This window comes from Rhinolophus sinicus, chromosome 18, assembly GCF_057876585.1.
Source record: "Rhinolophus sinicus isolate RSI-liver-muscle chromosome 18, RSI-T2T, whole genome shotgun sequence".
NCBI classification, from domain to species: domain Eukaryota; kingdom Metazoa; phylum Chordata; class Mammalia; order Chiroptera; family Rhinolophidae; genus Rhinolophus; species Rhinolophus sinicus.
Genome location: NC_142518.1, coordinates 1,148,037 through 1,167,692, shown reverse-complemented (window position 1 = coordinate 1,167,692; position 19,656 = coordinate 1,148,037). Strand labels below are relative to the sequence as shown.

General features: G+C 44.6%; 1 protein-coding gene across 5 annotated transcripts in view; it reads right to left on the bottom strand.

The window, feature by feature from the left end:
* Positions 1-7,508: 7,508 nt before the first annotated feature.
* Positions 7,509-19,656, bottom strand: part of GYG2 (glycogenin 2) — a 34,539-nt gene continuing 22,391 nt past the window's right edge. For 3 of the 5 annotated variants that reach the window (XM_074324243.2, XM_074324245.2, XM_074324246.2), the window contains exons 9-11: positions 15,611-15,715; positions 14,669-14,776; positions 7,509-9,341 (exon numbers count right to left, since the gene is read on the bottom strand). In XM_074324243.2, the coding sequence (XP_074180344.2) occupies positions 9,180-9,341; positions 14,669-14,776; positions 15,611-15,715 (375 nt within the window). In that variant the 3' untranslated portion in view covers positions 7,509-9,179. The remainder of the gene's footprint in view (positions 9,342-14,668; positions 14,777-15,610; positions 15,716-19,656) is intronic. The other 2 variants (XM_074324244.2, XM_074324249.2) reach the window with 2 other exon arrangements.

The window sequence follows — 19,656 nt, the reverse complement described above, 5'->3', positions numbered from 1 at the left end:
TCTTCTCTGTTTTCTCAAAAACCCCAACCTGCACCACACCTGTAGAACCTCGGCCACCGACGGATGTGCTCCCAATTTAGAAGGTCCAGCTGGCTTATAAACAGCTGGAATTCCCGCAGAAAACCTGCTTTGGGGCTTTCTTTCTTTTTTTTCTTTTTCTTTTTCTTTTTCACATCCTTTAAAGCGCTCTTGTATGCTCCTGTCCGTTTTGAGTCAGGTCTCTTTCCTCTCAGAACTCTCTAAGTATTTAACATTTGCAGCCTTTCATTTTCCACCTTTCTCGGGGAATGTGCCCCACGCTGACTCTGGCAAAAGCTCATGTGAAGCAGGGGGGAGGGGAGAAAGGGCACTGCCCACAGACCCAAAGAGGAAGGACGCATTGCTTAGCCCCACGTCTGCTCAGCAGGGACCCGGCCATGCATGGGGGACACAGCTGATCTAAGACTGGACTGAACAAGCTCTGTCTCTATCTGAAAGACCTGGACTCTTGGCCAAGATGAGGGCAGGGCATTTACGACAGGTTAAAGTTCACTTTCCTGGTGAGCTCAGTCAGGGTCTGTCTCTTAACTCAGGATGCGCATGCTTGCAACTGGCCCAACCGGTTAGAGAGGCGAAGTGACAACAGCGGCATGACAACCCCTCCCCTGCAGTGTCTGCTTTGAGGGGCCTTGAAACCCAGCTTCCTCCCACAGCTGGCGGTGCTCAGCCTGCAGACTCACAAATGGGGAGCTTTGCACGGGCTGTTTCTGAACCCCCCCGCTCCTTGTTTCCCTGGGGAAATCTACGGAAAGGTCCAAACTGGGATGATTTTGCAGAACGGTCAGCGTTGTCTGGCCCTATCTCTCAGTCTGTTTAAACATGCGATGAACTGTTTACCACACAGGGCTGTGCTCATGTAACAAGGATTTAGCCTTACCTCACGCCGGGCACAAAAGTAAACCACAAATTCACCAGAGACCTAAACAAGATGGATTTGGCCCCTTATCTCACACCAGGCACCAAAGCGAACCAAAACTTTTCAGACACCTAAACATACGCAATAAATCTACGAAACATTCCAAAGAAAACTTGGGAGAAAATCGTTGTCTTGGGTTAGGAAGGGATTTTTTGTTTTAGATAAGTCACCAGCAAAGCCTGATCTATTACAAAAAAAAAAAAAAAAAAAAGACAAATAAGAGATTATCAGATATCCAAGCCTTTGTGCTTCAAAGAACACCATTAAGAAAATGAAAAGCTGCAGGCTAATTTATCTTTTTATCTTATTTTTAAAATAGGTTGCATTTTATCCTTTTATGTTTCTTCACATTTGCCAACAAATACGACTGTATAATAAGACAAATGATCTAATAACTAGGCAGGAGACGTGAATAAACATTTTCCTGAAGATACGAATAGCCAACAAGCACATGAAAAGACGCTCAGGACCCTCGTCACCAGGGAAAAGCAAATGGAAACCGCGATGAGATGCCACCTCACGCAGGGACGGCTGGAATAAAAGGACGGACAGTGAGGAAACCAGAACCCTCTGACCTTGGTGATGGGGGACAGAAGGGAGCAGCCCCCTTGGAAAACAGTCTGGCCGTTACTTGACGTAAACCATAACATTCCCACACGACTGAGCTATTCCACGCCTCGGTGGACGTGCAAGAGACATGGAAACACAAAAAGTGCGTACAGGTGCGTTCACAGCGGGACTGCCCAAGCGCCGAGACAACCCAAGTGTCTACTGACAGGTGAGTGGGTACACACAATATCCACCCAACGGGTATCACTACGTGTCACGGCTTCCATTTAATAATGTCCTGTTACATATTATATTACATGCTAATTCATTGTATCTTGTGTTTATGGGATTGTGTTATATTAGTGGTCTGTTACTGTATCAATTGTATGTTAATATTGTATCAATATAGTTGCATATCATATTAATAATGTTACTATATATTGTTAACAATATTGTAGTATGTACTTGTATATTATATTCATGTTATTGTATATTATATTGTTAACTATACTGTAGTAATGTGGTTGTATATTAATGTTACTATGTATTAATTATGTTAATTAACTAATGTACTTGTATATTATATTAATAATATGTTATGTATTATAGTAATTATGTTAATTAACTATTTTAGTAATGTAGTTGTATATTAGTTTTATTATATATTATATTAATTATATGTTAATTAATTATATTATAGTAATGTAGTTGTATATTATATTAATAGTTACTATATATTATATTAATTATGGTAACTATATTGTAGTAATGTAGTCGTATATTATATTAATGTTATATTATATTAATATGTTAATTAACTATGTTATACTAAATGTAGTTGTACATTATATTAATGTTATATATTATATTAATATGTTAATAAATTATCAATGTAGTCGTATATTATACTAATAATATGTTATTATGTATTACTTACATGTTAATTAACTATGTTACATTAATGTTGTGTATTATATTAATAATATGTTATATATTATATAATGTAGTCGTATATTATACTAATAATATATGTTATTATGTATTACTTAAATGTTAATTAACTAGGTTATATTAATGTACTTGTGTATTATATTAACGTTATTATAAAGGAAGCTGACACAAACTACAATGTGGATGGACCTCAAAAAAAGAAAACAAAACCATCACGCTCAGTGAAAGAAGCCAGATACGAGATTCAAGAGTCCGCGTATGATTAGTTACATGAGGTGTGCAGAAAAGGTAAATCTGTACAGACAGACACAAGGGCACAGGTTGTCGGGGGCTGGGATGGGAAGGAGGGACTGACTCTAAATGGCCATGAAACCTCCTGCCGGGGAGACGGAAGTGTCCGAAACCACAATGGTGCAGACACTTGGCACCACTCGCTAAATTTACTGAAAATCATTAACGTGTACACTTTCCGCAGGTGAATTTCATGACACGTAAATGAAATAAAGTTGTTGTTACAAAATCCAGTAGGCTTTTCCATGGCTCATCACAAGTGTCTTTTTGTTTTTTCTTGCTGCAGGCACTACACCGGGCAAGGGCTGATGTTGAAATTACCAGCTTTTTGGTAATTTGGGGGGAAAGACACTACCAGGTTTTGTCCCAAGTGAAGGAAAACCAGGCCAGTGTAGAAAGCACAATCTGTGCATCTTTAACAGAGCAAATAAAAAACGGAAGTCTGCATTTTCTATGCTGTAAGAGGGATGGCGCTTTGTAACCAAGGTCTCATTATCACAACAGAGCAAAAACATTCCTCTTTTTAGCTATTTTTTACATGTTTCATGACAGCGGACATTCAGTATTAGCCTCAGGTGTACGGCGTAGTGGTCAGACATTTATAGACCTTACGAAGTGACCCTCCTGATAAACGAAATCAACCCCAAAGGTCTAGGCTGGCTACTGAGCTGTCTTCCTGTCTCCTCAGCTGGAACCAGAAATCAGTTAGCGAGACGATAAAAGGTGCCAGATAACGGATCTGCCTTTTGGCTTCGAGAACCGACACCCACACAAAAGAGAGTCTTCTGAGACAAGCTGAGTCTGCCTCCGATAACGTACCTTGCAATGCGCTGGGTCTATAATAAATATCACAGGGCAGACAAACACCCTTTCTGCAGCTGTCGTGAACACTGTCCCAAGTGCACTGCAGATGTGGTCAGGTGAGGCCTTCGGTGACAATTCTGTGAACTGTCCTTAAAATGACTGACCCCTTACACTTGCAGAGAGATGCTGGGTCAAGCCCTGCTAGTCTGCAGGTGACGAACAAGCCATCCTCTGTGTGATATTCCATCGGTCCACGCAACCCGTGATGGACACTTGGGTTGTTTCATTTTCACATGTTTCTAATCCAAACCACCAACAACAACAACAAAATTACCTTCTTATCAGACATGCATTCCCGTAGAATGTGGCGTGTCCATTCCCCCACCACGGCTGTTAACAAAAACCAAGCCTCCTGACTGTCATTATTAATGTCCTCCCGAGAAACACAACTAGTTGGGGATTTCATAGATAGGCGAGAGGAAGACAGAAAATTCATTATAAACATTTTTCTCACATGAGCACGGAGGCCGAGAGGTCCCAGGATATGCCCTTGGCAAGTTGGAGACTCAGGGGAGCCAATGCGGAGTCCGAGTCTGACGCAGAAGGCAGCATGAGACTCATGTCCCAGCCCGAGGACCCACAGGCAGTTTGCTTTCTGTCTTTTCGTCTATTCAGGCCTTCAACTGATTGGGCGAGGCCCACCCACACCGAGGATGGCTGGCCATCTGTGGCTTCAGGGTGAAAATAAAGACGACCGAGGATTGAGTCCTGGATATAGTGCAGGCGCTGTTTTCCATGCCTTACAGATCACCGCCCTTTCATTCTCCCAACACAGGCGTATCGTGTGTGAGCCCATGTGTCAGGGGGTGGTGCCCATGTAGCCACGAGTGTATGAAAAAAGCCACGGCCTTCTCTCCTTGAAGGATGGTGATGAGGAAACTGGTCGTGGGCTTTCTTCTTCCTTCTGCTCTGCCACCTCTTCCGGGGCTTCCGCTAATGGCACCCAGTACTACTTTGGGTCTCCCTTCCCCACCAGGTACAAGGTGGGACAGTAGAGCAACATGCTGGGCCCTCCCCAGCCAGAGGCACCCAAGGGGGACCCAGGCTGGGCTCACCGTGGGTGCTTCCCGGTTCCGGATTGAGAAAACCCCTGCCTGCTCCCTGTCTTGTCTCTTGAACAGTCTCTGGTCACTCATCCCTTTATCACTGTAGGACCCCCCATGCTCACCCCACATGCATGCTTTTGCTTAAGCAACCCCGGTCAGTTTTCATTGCCAGCAAACAGATCCCCAATGGAGACAGAAGTCAGGTTTCCACTGGGAATCAATCCCCCCCTCCCCCACTGTCTTCTCAGAGCACTGCAAACACCAAATACTCCATTTGTATATCAAAGGTCAGCCTATTCAACAGAGGCTGTCAGATCCGAGGAGCAGAGGCTGGGGACACTTCCAGATAGGGGGCGGGCTATTCTTCCCCCAAGGAGAGAACCTGAACGGACTTTCACCGGACGTTGTAGGTGACAGGCTTTGGAATGGATGGATGGAAGTGATGGAAACCTGGCCCAACTCAGGAGGTGCTGATGGGGGGTGGGGGGGCACAGGCAATGGCCATTCCCCAGTCACAACCTGCAATACTGCTGTGCGGCCAAACTCACCAAGCCTCTGGGGAATCCCTGGACAGAGGACAGTGTCTTTTCTGATTCCACATGGTCTACATACGGGCACGATGACCAGACAGGGCCCGTTGCCAGCCACCAATACTCAGCTCCCCCCCCCCCACACACACACACCCAGATACACTCAAACAAGACTCACTCCTCCCAGACACTCTGCTCTAAATTCTGGTTGGCCTTTGTTCCTTCATTCCATCCCCATCTGATCCACTAAAACGGAATAAACCCACTCGAATGCAAACTAAGCAAGTGTGTCCCAGGACAAAAAGTCAATGTCTGCGTTCTTTGGACAGAGGCCAAGTAACGAAGTCACATGGGCTGAAATCAGGCCAGGAGGCCGTCAGGAGGAAAGGGTTCCAAGAAAGAGGGTGAAAATTGAGCCAGGCAAATCTGGGAAATGCTCGAGTGTATGTTAGCAGGTTCTGTTCTCAGTATTAACTGCAGCACTTCAGGGTCTCAGCATTAAAGACACTCAGAGGTACACAGCCACACGTGGGGCTTGTAACCAAGCTCAGACCCCCTGCTATTCTCTTCAGTTCCCTCTGATGATAAGTTGGTTAACAATTACATTGGAGCTACGTTCGTAATACTTCTAGTACTTTATTTCAGTTTTTTGCTACTAAGCTGCAAAGAAAATGTTTTATCTGCAAAGTATATTTCACGCACTAGGTATGCTTGCAGCTGCAGTAATGTGTTTCAACGGGTTGTGGGTGCCAAGAAACACAGTCCAATTTTGTTTCTTAGCATGAGGGAAACCGCTGGTAGACAAGCCACCCCATTTATAAGAACCTAAGGCACTGTTCTGATTTGTACCAATGGCACCGAACTCTAAAGAACAGAGGTCTATAAAATGAGAAAGGACAGCTTGTCTGCTTTGCCTAAATCAGGACTGGTGGCGGGAAGGATCCCTGTCACTGAAATTCATTTGCATTAAAAGCATTCAAGTACCAGACAATGGTGTCAGCAGGATTTGAGCGACTCAGGGGTGTGAAAGTCCTATACTTTGTTCCTCTAAAGCTATATACCTTAATCCACCTGGCCAAGTCAATTTACCTAAAAATGCTTGTCCTACCGATGCCATTTCCTCCTGCCAAAAATATTTGAATAGTATTTCTAGAACAACAAAATGTTTTTGGTTTTTTTTTTAAAACCCTTTCTATATACCAGCACATCAGTGACAGTACAGTCCAAATCACATCTCTCAGAAACCCAACTTACGTAATTCTGTAGACCTGACATGACATAACATAGATTCTGGCACTGGCGTCATTTAGGAAATAACAGTATTATACCTCTTACAGATGTCATTCGGAAGTTATTGAAATGTTCTTGAACTTCTCATGTGTTGATTTAAAACATGTCACAGTGCCTGGCAGAGAGGTCAATAACCATGGGATGCATGGATGGATGATGGATGGATGGATGGATGGATGGATGGATGGATGGATGGATGATGGATGGATGGATGATGGATGGATGGATGGATGGATGATGGATGGATGGATGATGGATGGATGGGTGATGGATGGATGGATGGATGGATGGACGGATGATGGATGGATGGATGGATGATGGATGGATGGATGATGGATAGATGGATGGATGGATGGATGGATGGATGGATGATGGATGGATGAATGATGGATGGATGGGTGATGGATGGATGGATGGATGGATGGACGGATGATGGATGGATGGATGGATGATGGATGGATGGATGGATGGATGGATGGATGATGGATAGATGGATGGATGGATGGATGGATGATGGATGGATGGATGGATGGATGGATGATGGATGGATGGATGGATGGATGGATGGATGATGGATGGATGGGTGATGGATGGATTGATGGATGGATGGATGGATGGGTGATGGATGGTGAATGGATGGATGGATGGATGGATGGATGGATGGATGGATGGATGATGGATGGATGGATGATGGATGGATGGATGGAGGATGGATGGTGGATGGATGGATGGATGGATGGATGGATGGATGGATGATGGATGGATGGATGATGGATGGATGGATGATGGATGGATGGATGATGGATGGATGGATGGATGGATGGTGGGTGGACAGATGGATGCTTGGAAAATGTGCAGCTTCCCTAATTCTATGCATTTTACGGCTAATGGCAATTCTTAAAAAAACAAAACAAAACAAAAAAAAACCTTGGTAATTTACTGTAGGAGAAAGGCAGCCACATCCCTTGCCTCTGTCAAATACAAATATTCTGATCTCTCAAATGCACGCACACACCAGTAGGGAGACCACACTGCTGTTGTAAAATTTTAATTCAAATGCGTCAGCGTCCATCCAAAGGTGATGACACACACTGGAAGTACCACAGGTGTCCCTGTTGGATGTCCACCTTAAGCCAGCGACCCAGTGCCCATACACACGAATGTTCTCCCCCCGAGACGCAGAACCAGACTCAAATATTTATCATCTGGGGCCCTTCCCTCTCAAGGACGCCAGCCTCAGGCTTCTGGTTTTCATCGCCCAACCCCAGAGCACAGAACACCGACGTTCTTTGTCTGCACAAATGTGTGGCTTTCTCTGGTGGTCAACCACCACCCCACCTGACCCACCAGCGGCTCTGTCCCCATCGCTATTTTCAGGGAACCCCTGCAGCGGCACATGTGAGACACCAACCAAGACGTCAGATCACCAACCACCCGGACGTAACGAGAAACAACACGCCCCTAAGACACATCTTGCCCAAGCTAATTCCACACCTGAATGCTATAAATTCAACCCAGATTCTCCTGGCCACGCTAAATTGCTTCAGGTAATGAAAAGGTGGCCCAGCGTTGCCACTGAATTTTACCAGAGCCTTCTCACCTTCTTCCAAACCTGTGTCTAACTCATGCATGGTTTTCCGTCATACGTGCGTGATAAAATCACCATTCAAACGTTCTTTAAACAAACGAAAAAAGACGGCATTCCGTTCTCTCTAGTACAATGCTGTCCATTTTTAATTATGACTGTGGTGGCCACAAAAGAGTACGTATGTCCCAATGTGCTGCATCCAGTCACAAAATAAAGAGGAGGCTTTCTCATGGGATGCAGTGTCCAAGCTCATAGAATACACATTCCTGCAAAAGAGCGGAGTTGAAATGGCTCAGACCACAGTGACTCAATAGCGATTGAGAACTGAGGTAGTGACACCCAGTGAAGAGAGGTCGTGTGCAACGGACCGCCAATGGTTTCGCTTCCAAAAAAAAGAGCCCCCCCCCCCCCCCCGCGCCCCCAGATCCTGTTAGGAGCGAGCTGTCACCAGAAGCCACTCGGATTAAACCTTGGTTCTGTTAAACCAGCAGCTTCAACCAGTTCAGGAGAGGGTCCATTTCCCACGCCAGCTAGACTCTTTCTTCCGGACACCTGTGGCGTCTCCCAAATTGGGTGTCTGTCAATGGCAGTTGGACGTCCTATTGGGTTTTTGCAGAAGAGAAATGACAGCCATGTCACGTCTCAGCTATGCTTCGCAACGTGTAAAAGAGAGGCACGTTTACGCTGTCTGAGCGTTTCCCGAAGGAAAGGATTTTTCCTGGTCCTTGAGGATCCCCGAGGTCCTGCATACATCATACTAGACTTGTTAGCTTAGGGACAGAAGAAAATGTGCTGTGACGTTAAACCCCATAGAGGATAGACACAGTGACACCTGTCCAAGGCTGTTCTCAAGGGTCTCCCAGAAGCTTCTTCCTGCTGCCTTCTGCGGACACGGTGAGAGGAAGGACCGACCTGTCAGAGAAGCAGAGAAGGTGTGGGTGGGTGGAGCAGCCGGGGGCGGGGGGCTGCAAGCTGAGGCACTCCCGTTGGTGAACCATAAATAAGCATAAATAGAGGCACGTAGTTGAACGGCTTTTCCCCTTTGGAAGGACCGGAGGGGTGTCCATACAACACAGCATCACAGAGCTGAGCTCCACGCAGCAGAAATGCACAGGCTACTGCAGAAACCGGTCCAGCTTCTCCTGGATGCGGGCAAAAGCGTCCTTGCCCATGTAATCGATGCGGCCCTCTTCCCACTGCCGCCTCTCTTCCTCGGGGCTCAGCTCCATGACCTTTTCCTCTATGGAAATCTCGGAAACGGAGATAGCCAGGTCGACCTGGGGAATACAAACCAGCAGGAGACGTTGTGGAAGCTGCCCAGCGGACAGCGTCACACGCCCATGGCACCCATTTGGCTCGGCCATCGCTTCTGCAAAGGGACCTCAGGTCTTAGCAGGAGCATTCCCAGGGCTAGTCGGGACTGCTTTTCTCCAGAACAAAGTATAAATCGTAATGTGACAAACACAAAACATGAAAAAAAGAAAAACTGATAGTCTTTTAAGAAGTTTTCTTTTTGCCTACGTTTTTTTGAAATGTGATAAACTGTAATTGTATATTGTATATGTGTTCACTTTTCCTAAGAATCGCTTTAATTTCTAGCCACTAAACCATGTCACACACACACACACACACACCCCTATGATTTAATACTTTCACCCACCAAAACCTCAATGTTTTGTAACAGTATATACAGAGGGTGCCAAAAAAAAAAAGTATACACATTTTAAGCAAGAAAAAAATCTGTATTAAAATTGTAATACTCAATATATACGATAACAAAACATGAATACAGGTCATGTGGACATATTTTTTTGGCACCCCTGGTATAATCAAACAATCAAAAAAAAAAAAAAATCCCATTCTTCAAACTACGTGAAATAAAGAAAATGTTCACCTTATGTAAATAAACCCTAAAGTATTCCAGACTTCGCAGCAACGTCACTTAAATAGTAATTTAAGTAGCTTTCTTCTTGCAATGGCCGAGTTTCCACCTTCTTAAGGGATATGTGTGAGAGAATACAGAAACACACAAAAGTGTGAGCGCAGACACACACACACACACACACTTGTGTGTGGCACTCAAATCGGGCAACAAAAATAATAAAGACACTTACTTTAAACATTCCTTATCAAAGTCCAGGAAAAAGACTTTCAAACATACACATGTGGACATCTGGCTTTGCCTCACTCAGTTTTTCTGTCAGAAACTTGCTTTCTTTATGGACAAGTGACAGGGGACCTCAAGACTCCTAATGGGCAAGGTGGTTTCTCCTTTTCTTTCTTCTCCTGAATTCCTAAACCTTGCCTGTTTTAAGGATCTCATGGGGAAAGAGATCAGAGGGATTATTTGAGCTTGCTGCCCTTAGTCTTCAGGAAAAACACTCTGTTTCGCTCGTGATATACTTTTTCTTGGGGTCGTTCTCCCGAAGCCCTTCTTACCATCCCACCTATAAGGCTTCAAGAGCCCACATTAGAATGGGGACATATGAGACGGTGACCGGGGGTGACAGATGGGCGTTCGGGAAGTGAGTAACGGTACAGAGATGGAGCAAAAGGAAAGCAAAGTTGCCTAAGCAAATTTCCAAACTGGGAATCATACCGTTAACCTTCATCTACCAAGAACTAGAATAATTTAGTATTAGTGAAATACTAATCCAATTCTGGAAAGATTAGTTACCCTGGGTGTGAGGCATTCAGAAGTATTAAGCATGAAAATAAGAGTGGTATGTAAAACCTCCACAGCACTCCATAAAATATGATTCCATAAATTCAGTCTCAGTGGTGGCTCTTTTAACTGACATTTACTTAACTCCTCGCTCCCACAGGTAGAGGCTCATGGTTAGATCAATCTTGCACTGGGTCCCTTTCTAGTGTTTCCTAATATTCTACTCTCAGAAGATTGTAAGCTTTCTAACTGTTCCGTATACATGATGCCAAAATTACTTACGCCAGCTGTGCTTAAATAGATTGGGGAATACAGAGTTAATGTAATAAAATATTTACTTTTGTTGAATTATAAATGAATACTACTGTAATAACATAGTCTTCATTTAATGCAATACTTTCCATTCTATTCTTTCTATTCTATTCCAAATGCCGAACTGTAACAGTAAGATGTAAAACCAAAGAAATATTATGAATGTAAAGAGTTATATCTATTAAAAGTAAATTCAATGCCTTGTGAAGACTCAATAAAAGTGAGTCATTTTGAAAGAGCTGCCGTCAAATTAGTGTTCACGGCAATGGTGAAAATTGGGAGGAAAGTTTTAAACGTTGAAAGGCTGCACTCAAATCGCTTTTTAGGCGTCATTAAGTCCTGTTTCACTTTAAAGAAACAGAAACTGTAAATGAGAAAGATGTCATTTCTGCATTCCATCATGCTATTGTGAGTATTTTTTTCATGCCAGAAAGAAGACAGTAGCACGCTCATGCTCTAGGAAACCATGAACGAATGGACACGTATATATTTTAAGTCAAGATAAAATGTGTAGGCTGTATTTTTACGTTTTTTTGTTTCGTTTTGTTTTATGATTTCCTAATGTAAAATGGCTTTGTTTTTGGTGTGAACCAAACAATTCTGGGTCATCTTTGGGTCCCAACTACATGGAATAAGATTGCTACTATTGAGTTGTTGTTTTGGTTTTTTTTTGAAATTTGAAAATGAATGCATTTATGTAGCTGCTTTACGTAATTGCATGGTTTTGCTTTGGGGCAGGGAGGGAATCAATGGTACTATAACGCTGGATAGTTTGTAGTATTAGGTTGGTGCAAAAGTAATTGTGGTTTTTGCAATTGTTTTTAACCGTTTAAACCGCAATGACTTTTGCCCCAACCTAAGACCCAGGAAATAATGCAGAGGTGGTGAGAGTGTAACAAACAGAGATAATTGATGAGACAGCCTTCAGAACCAATACATAACGGTCAAAACAGCCATAAATAGCTAAATGGGATATTTTAGAAGGTTTTTTTTTTTTGTATTTAACTTTTAATATTTAATAATGTTTTCATGTAATAAAATATCGCAATAATGCTGCACAACGTTTTTTGTACTGAACCCAAATTTTAGTGATATTCTGTAGGAATTAGTGAAAATAAAGTTATTTAAGATAAACTGAAACTTACAACGTGATTTCTGGCACAAATTCACAGTATTATTGGAGTTCCTCAAGGTTTTCATCAAGGATGCAGTAGTCCAAGCTCCTTCTTTCTACTCCAAATTATACTATTGAATTCTAAATGTTTATAAAAGGCATCCTGAAGGTGCTAACCTGCAGATAACTTCCAACAGATTCTACTTTTACTAGGAAAACTGGGTAGCTAAAAGTGTCATTACCCATTCACCTCTTTTTAAAAGCCCTAACGCATTTTAGAAAGAGATGGGAAGGAGAAATATTAAATTCCGTATTCAAAATTAAGAATTTTTACATAAAAGCTATCGTATAACTTTCATTCATTTACTATTTAGAAAGCTTGATTTTTGCCACAGATTGACTTTCTAAGACAACAAAACCCCCGTGGTAGTAAGCATTCACACACACACACACCACACTGAACTGACGCACTGATTTCCCAGGTACTGAGCGTCAGGGGGAAGGGTGCTGGACCCCAGGCACTTACAATTTCTATGTCTGGGTACACAGTACTCTCTCTGATTATTTGCCTAAATGGTTTTAAAGGGTTTTTACATCAAAGGCTCAGCTCTCTCTAGTCAACTCCCACACATTTTACCCAAACGTAGCCATCATATATGCAAAGAAAATTGCAAGAGCAGAAAATGATCTTTTCTAGGACAGCACTTGGATGAGGGTTCAATGATTTTCTGGGCACTAAAAATTTCTGGAATTAGTGGGATCCATGGTGCCCCATCCCACACCAGTGCTGAGCAGGAAACAGTGTGGTGATTGCATCATCCGTGAGGCAGGAGGCTGTCGGTATCAGACAAAACGGCAATGCCCCTGGATTTTATCTACCATGTTTCCCTGAAAATAAGACCTAGCCGGACCATCAGCTGTGATGCGTCTTTTGGAGCAAAAATTAATGTAAGATTCGGTCTTATTTTACTATAATATAAGACCAGGTCTTACATAAGACAGGGTATAATATAATATAATATAATGTAATATAATACAATATAATACCGGTTTTTATATTAATTTTTCTCCAAAAGATGCATTAGAGCTGATGGTCTAGCTAGGCCTTATTTTCAGGGAAACATGCACAAAAAACTAAACGGGTAATCTACAGTATAGGGAAGACACACCAAGAAAGAAATGGCAATGCACCCCCGTTCAGCAAACAAACAACTGGCTTGTAAGCCTGTTTTGTGGCCGCTCACAACACCCACGTCACTGGACGTCACCCCACACACGTGCATCGCTCCAGGAGGCAGAAGGTTTTGGGTGCCACCCTGAGATGGTGGTAGGCCTGGACCGAAAGCACTCCCTTGGGTTTCTTCCAGACCACTCTCCCCTCTAATGTCCAGCCCCCAGCTCTGTCAGGTGGGTACCTCCATTTCCATCTCATGGACACTAACAGAAGGTAATGAACTCACCTGCCATCCCACACCTACCACACGGCTGAGCTGCCCACAGCACGCATGTCAATATAACCGCGGTACCACGTGACCCACTGATAACCATACATCCAGTTGGTGCAGTCCCCAAGTCATTATTCTGGGGCTGACAGTGACAAAGGGACAAGCTCATGCTGGCCATGCTAACCAGCCAAGTTTCGGAAGGAACCCTGTCACCCAGAGCTCCAGAAATCCATGCCAACTATAGCACTTGGCATTGAGTGACAAACACATTGACGTGTTCTCCCACAGTAAATTCTGCTAAAGGCGTCAGGCAAACTCAAGTATTTACCATCTAGCAGGTCATATTCCAAATAGAGGGAATGTTTGCATCTTCCCCCACCCCAGATTTCTAGATTAAGACCTAACCCCACAGTGGGGCAGGCAGGTGGTGAGGTAAGGAGAGTGGAACCCACACGAACGGGCACAGTGCCCTTATCGTAGGGACCCCGGGAGGTGTCATTAGACCATCGTTACCGAAAAACTAGCAATCGCTTTCATGGAATGCCCCCAAGGAGAGAATGAGGTTTAAGACGAGACCGTCTATACGAGGAAGGGGCCAGGAGAAGGCATCACTCATTTCATCCCTAAAGAAGGAATACGTCCTTTTTTCACCCGTAAACAAGGAACCGTTGCATGCTCGATTTGAAGCAAACCGTTCACCCCCGCCCCTCCATTTCCCAGCTTTTAGAGAAGGGATCATTTTAGACAATGGATCACTGGGCAGCCGTTTCCATGCTGTCTAGGAAAAAAAGAAAGCATAGCCCCTCAATGCCAATTAACTCTCGCAGAACAGCTTTTAAAGAGAAAAAAGGCATGCGTTAAGGAGGGGAAAGAGTGGACCGAGCACCCAGGAAAAAGCTGGAGAGAAGAGAGACGGATTGCGGCCACTGGGAGAAGCAGGTGAATTCTATTTCAACAAAGTGAGGCTGGAAATCAAGGTAACAACGGCTGGTGCGTGCATGCAGCCAGCCCGTGACAGTGGAAAGCACCCAGCACAGCCGCTGGGCAAGCAAAGGCTCGGGGAACCACCTGCAATGCATCCTGAGGCCTGGGGTCCCTGGTGATATCCACAGGGGGCTCCTGGCTTAGTTCCACCGACTCCTCAGACGGGCCACCTTCTCTCTTATCCACTGGCTGCTAGAAACATAACCATCCCATCGTTAGTGTGCGGCGAGCTTCAGAGAATGGCAACCTTAACCAAAATGACAGAGAACCCTTTCTTCCTGGGGGAAATAAAATCAAACAGCCAGGTCATGCTAGATTGCCTTTTCTGTGGAGGCTACGAAAGCTGTGCTTCATTATCCCGAGCTGCCCACCGTTTCTTACATAAGATGTGATGTTACAAGTTCTTACGCAGCGATGGGTCCCAGTTAACTTTTCAGAGCGGGATTCAATTAGGTCACACCCAGGACCTATGGGACATGTTACTAAGATCGTCTCTCAGTGAGAGTGGAAGCGTCTGCCTGGGTTCGATCCTCTGAGGCCGAATGCTAACAGGAGCCCAGATTCAAAAAGGTACAATTAGGGGTGGAAAAAAAAAAAAAGGAAAAGAAAAAACAGGGATATTCATGATCCTTCATTACTGATATGAAACGTGGCTCCGGAGTTATGGTGACCTTTTTTTTTTTTAAATTAATAAGACATATATACCATGTTGAGGTTGTGTCTTTTTTTTCTTTTCTGGTTCTTCCCAAAGCAAGATATAAAAGAATGACCGAAGGTCCAACAGGAAACAGGAACGGAGGGAGGCGGGAATCTGAATAGACAATCAGATCCCTTCTCCACCCCGATAATAAACACAGTAATCTCATCGCAACGTGTTCCTGGCTGGGGGAACCACTTAGAAAGGTCCCGGGATGAAGCAGAAATACATGGGACATCAGGTTTGGTGGTCAGGGTACACAGACACACTGAGAGGACCATGGGCACCGAGGGAGACGTGTGTGGGTCAGAAGTTTAAATGAGGTGTACCGAGGCGGTCGGGGTCTCTGTGAAGTCTGCGAATTGGGGGGAAGTTGACGACAATGGGTTGTACATTACTCCAGCGGAAGTCTCAATGTCAGGCCAACCTACCATCTGTTACAAAGAAAAAGAGCAAAAGCAGGTTAGGACAAACCTTCATGCACATCAACGCAGTTTCCCGGAAAATACTCCGTCTATTTTTTTTTTCCTGCCTCTGTGACGCACTTTCGGGTTGACAGGGGCGAGGTCTGGGGCAGAGAGCACCGAGCTCAGCAATGTCTGCATCTGCTTCATCTTGGGCTCACCCCCAACTCCATGTCCTGGTCTCCCTGCATCTGAGTGGGGCTTTGGGACAAAGTCTTCCCCATGACATTGAGGACATATAATGTGAGTCACCAGCTCAGTACCGAGTACTGAGTACTGAGTACTCAGTACTGAGGCAGGCTACATGCTTTCTATCCTCTTTCCAGCCACCACAGTCAGGTAGGGAGCAAGGTCCCCCCAACGTACTTCAGTTGGGGTCCCACAAGGAAATGAAACCCTACGGATGATTCGTGTGACCATTTTCTCAACACTCCCAAGAAGGGTACAGAGCTAAGACCGTCCCAGATGTGTAGGAGACACCCGAAGGGATTGTGTACAATGGCTGGCTTCAGCACGAGAGCCTAATTGTCTCTCAAGGAGCCAGAGAACAATGATGGGAAGACCTCGGATGCCTGCGTGGAGCAGAGAACACCTTTGCCCCCAGCTGACGGCAACACAAACAAGCCATGGACCCTGACCCCACGGGGGCTGTTTGTGACAGCAGCTGATGCATTCGGGCTCAGGAAGGAAGCCTCTGACCCCAGGATGGAGTCCGTACAAGTCCAAGGCTCCAGCGAGGAACCCAATCAGTATGAACCACAGAGACTAGAGAACGTGGACATGTCCACCCATCCTCACTGCAAACACACTGCAGAAATCGTGTGGCTGAGCATCCTCATAGACTCTCTGTCCGTCCAGGCAGACCTGAGCCTCGCTCCTGAGATGCTGTCCCAGTAAGTGGACAACAGGTGGGAGGTCCAGCTCCTGAATTCCTGGTCCCACCGTTCCCGTGTTGGAGACAGTCCAGTTGACTCCTGTAGTAAGTGAGGCATGGATTTATGCACTGAAAGGCCAGTCATCGAGAGCCAGGTGTGAAGACTGAAGAGTGGTCTACACGGCACTGATGAGCCAAGTAAAGGAGCGGACTTGTAAGCTGGCAGGTGTAAGCCAAACATTAACCGCCTGGCTCTGACTCCCTGGCTAGCACTGCACCTGCGGCCTGACAAGCACCTTACATCCATCATAGATGGAAACAGAACAGTTCCCAATCGCAACGGCCACCCCTGCAAGCTGCCATCCATCACAGATGGGAAGAGGACAGTTCCCAGGAGAAGACAACTGTACCAGCAGCCCCCCTGCAAGCTGACAAGCACCCTACATCCTGCCTGGAAAAATGTAAAACCCCAGCATTCCTTCTCGTCGGCACAGCTGTCCCTATCGGGCTCTGTCCTGGCAAAACTTCCCTTTGCCAAAACTGTCTCTCTCTCTCTCTCTCTCTCTCTCTCTCTCTCTCTCTCTCTCTCTCTCTCTCTCTCTCTTTGACTTTCAATAAATCTTTTCTTACTCTTACAGAGTTTCGGAAATGCTTTTACATTCTGCAAACAACCAGGGGTGAATTCTATGCCAAGACAGCCATAAGACCCAGGACCAGGCAGCTTACTATCAAGGGACAGAGCCGGATATTTGATAAATACCGGCTCTAAAACGACAAGCCGTGAGAAATTCTATGAAGGAAAATTATGGAGAATCAGGGGCCGCTTTATCATGGTCATATCGACCTTGGCGGAAAGGGGGTAGGGCTCCTGAAGGACCTACATCGGAAATGAATTGTGAGGAGGAACAGAACTCAATGATGGGAGAATGACTGGAAATGAGGTGAGACAAAGAACGCACTGAGGGGGGGAAAAAACGGGGCAGCATGTGCAAAGGTCCTGAGACAGGGAAAGGAGAACATTAAGAAACCGAAATAAATGTGCTATAAAAACTTGACAGCCCCCAGAGTCATCATTGGTGAAACTCAGTAAAAAGAAACACTTAAAATGTAGAAGATAACATAGTAATCCCAAACTTGCCTTTTTTAAAAAAAATTTTGATGGTTTCTATTCATACACTTGAAAGTGAAAGTTACAATAGGAGCTGCTGCTTCCAGAGCTCGATTATGTCTGTAAAATCCATAAATAAACTGGAGTTCTAGTAACGGCGGCCTAAGGCAAAATGATAAAGTCCCCCAAAATGTGAAAGACCAGGGTCATAGCATTTCCATTTTATCAGGTGCTCACCCCTGCTGCTTGAATGACATTCAAAGCTTGGGACGTATTATTCCTCTATGTCGTGACATCCTCACGACAACTCTGTGAGGGAGATAGCTTGAGCCCCGCTCTTCCTGCTGAAAAGTTTCATTTTCAGACAGGGATGGATACCTGTCACCCATGCCAGAGGTCGCAGGTGACCAACCACCAAGCCCTCCTCAGCCCGATGCAACCTACATCAGGAAGGCATCCGAGGTCTCCATGATCTAAAGGAACGTTTAGCGGGCACATGATGGATGAGGTGAGTGTACTACCATAAAAATATGCGTCCCATGAAAATAAATCATTTCCTTAGCGAATCAGGGTTGGTGAGTGGGATGGTCTCGATTTAGATCCTGACACCCAGAAGACAAAGGAGCTGGATAAATTACCTACTCTCACTGAGACTCAGTTTATTTAATAGTACATAGCACAGATATGTGCTGTGATGGACAAATGAAGCAACTGGCCCAGCAAACAGTAGATGTTCAAAAAAGATTAGTCAACTAGAATTAGGGAAAATGTCAATTCTGTCACCTCAGCTTCTCTCAGCAAAGAACCCGTCAACAAATTCCATCTGGGCCATCACGAAATGATCGCCTTCCTTCATTTAACTCAGGGTTATATAGCTGATAAGAAATGGTGAAATAATACAGCTTCCCAGCTTGTCTTCTGCAGACACGTTAAAATCTCACAAATTTAACTTAAGCAGGGACAGAAGTTCAGTCCCCTCAGGCTAACATTTGTGAACAAGACCCACAGGCTGAGTTAAAAACAATGAACCTTAACAACTGAAATACGAGCTGAAAAATTAATAATACACATTCCACTACTCTTACTAGCAACAGATAGGTACCTCCTTCTTTACGTATCATGTGGAAAGCACTGAGAAAATACGGACACAAGAATGTAATAACCGTCTGGTGAAAATCCAGCCTTCCCGATAACTGTTGGCAGCTTTACAAATGTACGTATAGGAAATGTGACTTTGGCAAACCCCATTTATTTTTATCTGCTGATAATAATGGTTTCACTGATTCATCCCCCTAACAAGCTGAAAGTGGGGTCACCTTGGAAGAAAAGACTCCAGAACTGGAAACAATTCAGAGGATTCTTGGCTCAAAGGAGAGAGAAGCCAAAGGATGAGGTGAAACTTAAACACAAAAGGACTGTGAGTCTGGAAAGAGGAATGTTGACAGAGGACACCCCAAGCCACATTACAGACACAGAAGGCCCACGTACATGACCCGAGGAGATGAATTTAGAACAAATAAAAGGGAAACACGTCTTTGCATTATGGAATATCATCTTGTGAAAGTTATTACTGCCAGCAGTGGTGGAAACTAAAAACATAAATAGAGGAATCTGTTTAGGAACCCAAAGGGAAATTTTTTTGACTTCCTGCAATTGGTGAAGTTACTTCTTTCATATTAAGCTCCTGCTGAAAAACAACTAAAAAGATTGGACCAAATATATAGGCAATTAAGAGGCAAGAGCTGAGAACCTGAGCAGATATTTAAGGAGTCCTGCGAGGCTGAGAACCCTATGAACGATCGGGTATCCGGGAGGGATTCTCTAAACATCACAAACTTTCATTGCGGATGCCACTGAAAGGGGAACCAGGAATAGACCAGCCTTTGCAAACACAGAAGCCCCATTTCACACCAACTCACCTTCTGACAG